General features: G+C 36.6%; 1 protein-coding gene across 1 annotated transcript; it reads left to right on the top strand.

The window, feature by feature from the left end:
* Positions 1 to 343: 343 nt before the first annotated feature.
* On the top strand, positions 344 to 2,720 carry LOC133789580 (uncharacterized). Its single transcript, XM_062227381.1, has 2 exons — positions 344 to 1,576; positions 1,751 to 2,720. Exons 1-2 carry the CDS (start codon positions 670 to 672, stop codon positions 2,089 to 2,091), a joined length of 1,248 nt encoding a protein of 415 aa, XP_062083365.1. The 5' UTR covers positions 344 to 669; the 3' UTR covers positions 2,092 to 2,720.
* Positions 2,721 to 3,181: the final 461 nt, after the last annotated feature.

Raw genomic sequence — 3,181 nt, 5'->3', positions numbered from 1 at the left:
TAAACTCTTTTAAGTACTTCTTTTTTCCTTTCTTGGTAACACAAGCTTGACTAGTCAATAATAATTTCATGCCATCTAAATGGCAAACTGCCCTTTAACATAAAGAAAATTCAAAAATCAAATAAGTAGTTTATACAGAATAATATTCATCTTAACATAGGTGCCGAAGTAAGAGTACTAATATGTTTATGAATCCACTTGAAGACAAGTGAGAAGTCCCTTTTTACAAGCTTTAATAATCATAAGGAGATAGTGTGGGTACTGCATGAAGGTCACAAAGTAGCATAAGAAAACAAATTAGAGAAACTGACGTACAAAGCTTGCAAGTGTTATCGTATAGCATAGTGTAGCAAAACAACATGTACTTGTCTCGTATTCAAATGCAAAAGCCCGCCATATACACTAACTTTTTCTTCTATTACTATTACTAGCTAGCTACTACAACTACTACTCTACTACACCCAATGACCAAATTTTAAATCTCTCTTTTTCAGTTTTGTTTTCACAAAGCTTTTCATATCTTTTCCTCTCAATTTGAACTAATATTCCTTCTCCTTTTTCTTTTTCTTTTTTAATTATTAAAAAGTTGAAACACAAAAGTATTATACTCAACAAAAAGCTCTACACTCTCTGTTTTCTCTTTCACTAGAGATTTTAGCCTTAGTGATCATGAAGCTTCTCTTATCTTCTTCTCCTTCATCATCATTATCATCCACTTCTTTCGATACCAGAGTTTATAATTCAAAAACAGCCACCACCGCCGGATGCATAGCTGGGATTTTGCGCAGAATTCTCTGCTCCGGTACTCTGCCTACGCACCCTTCTGATCAAACCACAGAAGAAACTAACTCGCTTGAGTTAGATTCGAAGGTTACGACTCCTGGAACACCTGGGCTCGTGGCGAGGCTAATGGGTTTGGACTCGTTGCCGGAGCTCGGTTCGGATTGGGCACAGTTGAGGCCCAAGAATTCAGTTTCCCGTAGCCGGTCGATGAATTCGGCAGACCGGGTTCCGGGTTCCGACGATTCAATGCACCGGAGGGTGAAGTCCACGACGTCGTTTCGGGAGATTCCGGCGTTTCTTGAGCTAGAGAGTGAAGAATTCTTTATACTCAGTTTCGAGAATGTGAGCGAGAGAAGAGGAATTAGATCGAAGGAGGCAAAACGCGGAAAGGGTTTTGGAGAAGCGAAGCAGAGAAGGGAAAAGAAAAGCGAGAGAGTCGAAAATGGCGAAGAAGTAAGAAAGGTGTTGCGCGACTTGAATGGAAAAGTGTTGCAGAGTAGTAGGAGAAGAAGTAGTACTACTAAAGTGAATTGTAATAATAACAATGGTAAAGATTCAACTGTCACGAGAAACTCCAACGTGAAACGACATGTCGTTTCAGATCAAGTAGAGCTGCCCACTGTAGTGAAACCAAGCTTGAACAAGAAGAAGAAGAAAAATATAACAAATTTTCAAGGTGTTAGGACAGTAGAAGAACAACCTGATCCTCAGCAGTGTACCTCGGAAGATGCAAGCCCTGTTTCAGTTCTTGATTGTGGGCAGTTCCTTATTGATCCCGAAGTTCCTATATCAGGTAATAAATACACTACACATTTTTCCAAGCTTAATCTTGACTCAAGAACCAGTTTGATTTCAGCTATGTTACAATATGTCCTTACTATATTTATGTATATATATTGGTAAAACTTTCTCTTGTAGAAAATTCTAGTTACTTCCTCTAATGGGTGCGTTTCTTTTTCGGTAACAGAAGTGGATTGTTGTAGCTCAACAACTTCAAACTCAAGAAGGAAATTGTCAATGGAGATTGAAAACCACAAGAAATTGTCTCCACGTAGAGATAATAATTTGATGGGTGAGGAAAGGAAGACAGAGAAAAAGCATATGTGGTCAAGGAAGGAACAGAGCCGTGATACTCCTGAGAGTTCAGAGATTTTGGACGAGATTTGCAGTATGAGTGAGACGGAGTTGGTTGAATCGAATTGGGTACAAAGATGGAGTTTGAACCACGAAGATTTTAAGAGCATTGGTGAAGAGTTGGAGTCAAAGATTTTTGGTCAGTTGGTAGAAGAGATGGTAGATCAAATTTGAATTTGTAAGATTTTTACTAAATTTTGTAAATCAACCATTATAGCAATGTAACTCCACTTAATTAAATACTAATAATAAGTTGTAAGCTTGATTAACCATAGTTCATCGCTAAGGAAGTTTTGTTATTTTATGTCATGTGTAAAGTATGGTGTTTAGACATTTATTATTCCCTAATTTTTATGAGCAAAAATTCTGAAGTCTGCAAGGTAAAGTAGTTGAACTACTTTTTCAGTGTCATATCGGAACAAGTACAAGTTTGGAATATGCACAAATCTTTTTTTTTTTTTTTGTATTTTTTGCGAACAAAAATATTATCATATTACTGATTTTTTTTTAATAAAGATGCTTGTTTAATTCTCATTTAAAAAAAACACTTGAAATTCTATAATACTTAAATGTTTTAATAAGCCTGTGGACAAAGTAATAATTCAAGAGAATCCTAGTACGTGGCAGCTTTGTTGAAAAGTCCCTGCACTATGGGCTAGCACACTACTCAATGGCCATATACATTTTGTTTTGCTTTGCTTTTTCATTTTTTTATGCCTCGTTCTGTTGATCTTTTTTTTTTTTTTTCATCTCTAACGCTCTCGATTTTAATATATCGGACACACTTTCTTAATTTAAAAATAAAAAAATAAAAAATTAAAGCAAAGTATTTTCCTACCCCTAACATAATTTTTTTAGACATTACTTATATTAAAGTAATATATATAAAGCCTTATTCACAAATACAATCACATTCTCCAACATTCATATTGTGTTTATTCAGTTCAAAACTATTGTTCGTGTTTTTTGCATACGACAATGTGGCTTCAATGGGTCGTGTTAATCAATCTTCCTTGGGATCTAGTGCTCAATCTATGGGTGTCGTTTCTATCACAATTAGAGAACATGTTCGGGGTTAGAACGGGAATTAGCCTCCCAAGTGGTTACATTGATCCAGTGAAGTTCCTTGAGTCGTGATCAACCTAGCAAACCCTGGGGACCTCTCTCTACGGAACGAGAACTCTCCTGCCAAGTGTCAGTCAGAGAGGCATTCGGAACTACAAACACATACCGACCCTTTTGGTGGCCATAGAGATCGTGCTGT

Source organism: Humulus lupulus, chromosome 7, assembly GCF_963169125.1.
Source record: "Humulus lupulus chromosome 7, drHumLupu1.1, whole genome shotgun sequence".
Lineage (NCBI taxonomy): Eukaryota > Viridiplantae > Streptophyta > Magnoliopsida > Rosales > Cannabaceae > Humulus > Humulus lupulus.
Note: the sequence above shows the minus strand (reverse complement) of the source record. Positions and strands in the feature narration are given on the sequence as shown.

Excerpts from the sequence above, each read along its gene's own strand:
- LOC133789580 (XM_062227381.1), top strand. The coding sequence starts at position 670 with ATGAAGCTTCTCTTATCTTCTTCTCCTTCATCATCATTATCATCCACT. Across the intron at positions 1,577-1,750 it reads TCCCGAAGTTCCTATATCAG|AAGTGGATTGTTGTAGCTCA; the intron begins GTAATAAATACA and ends TTTCGGTAACAG.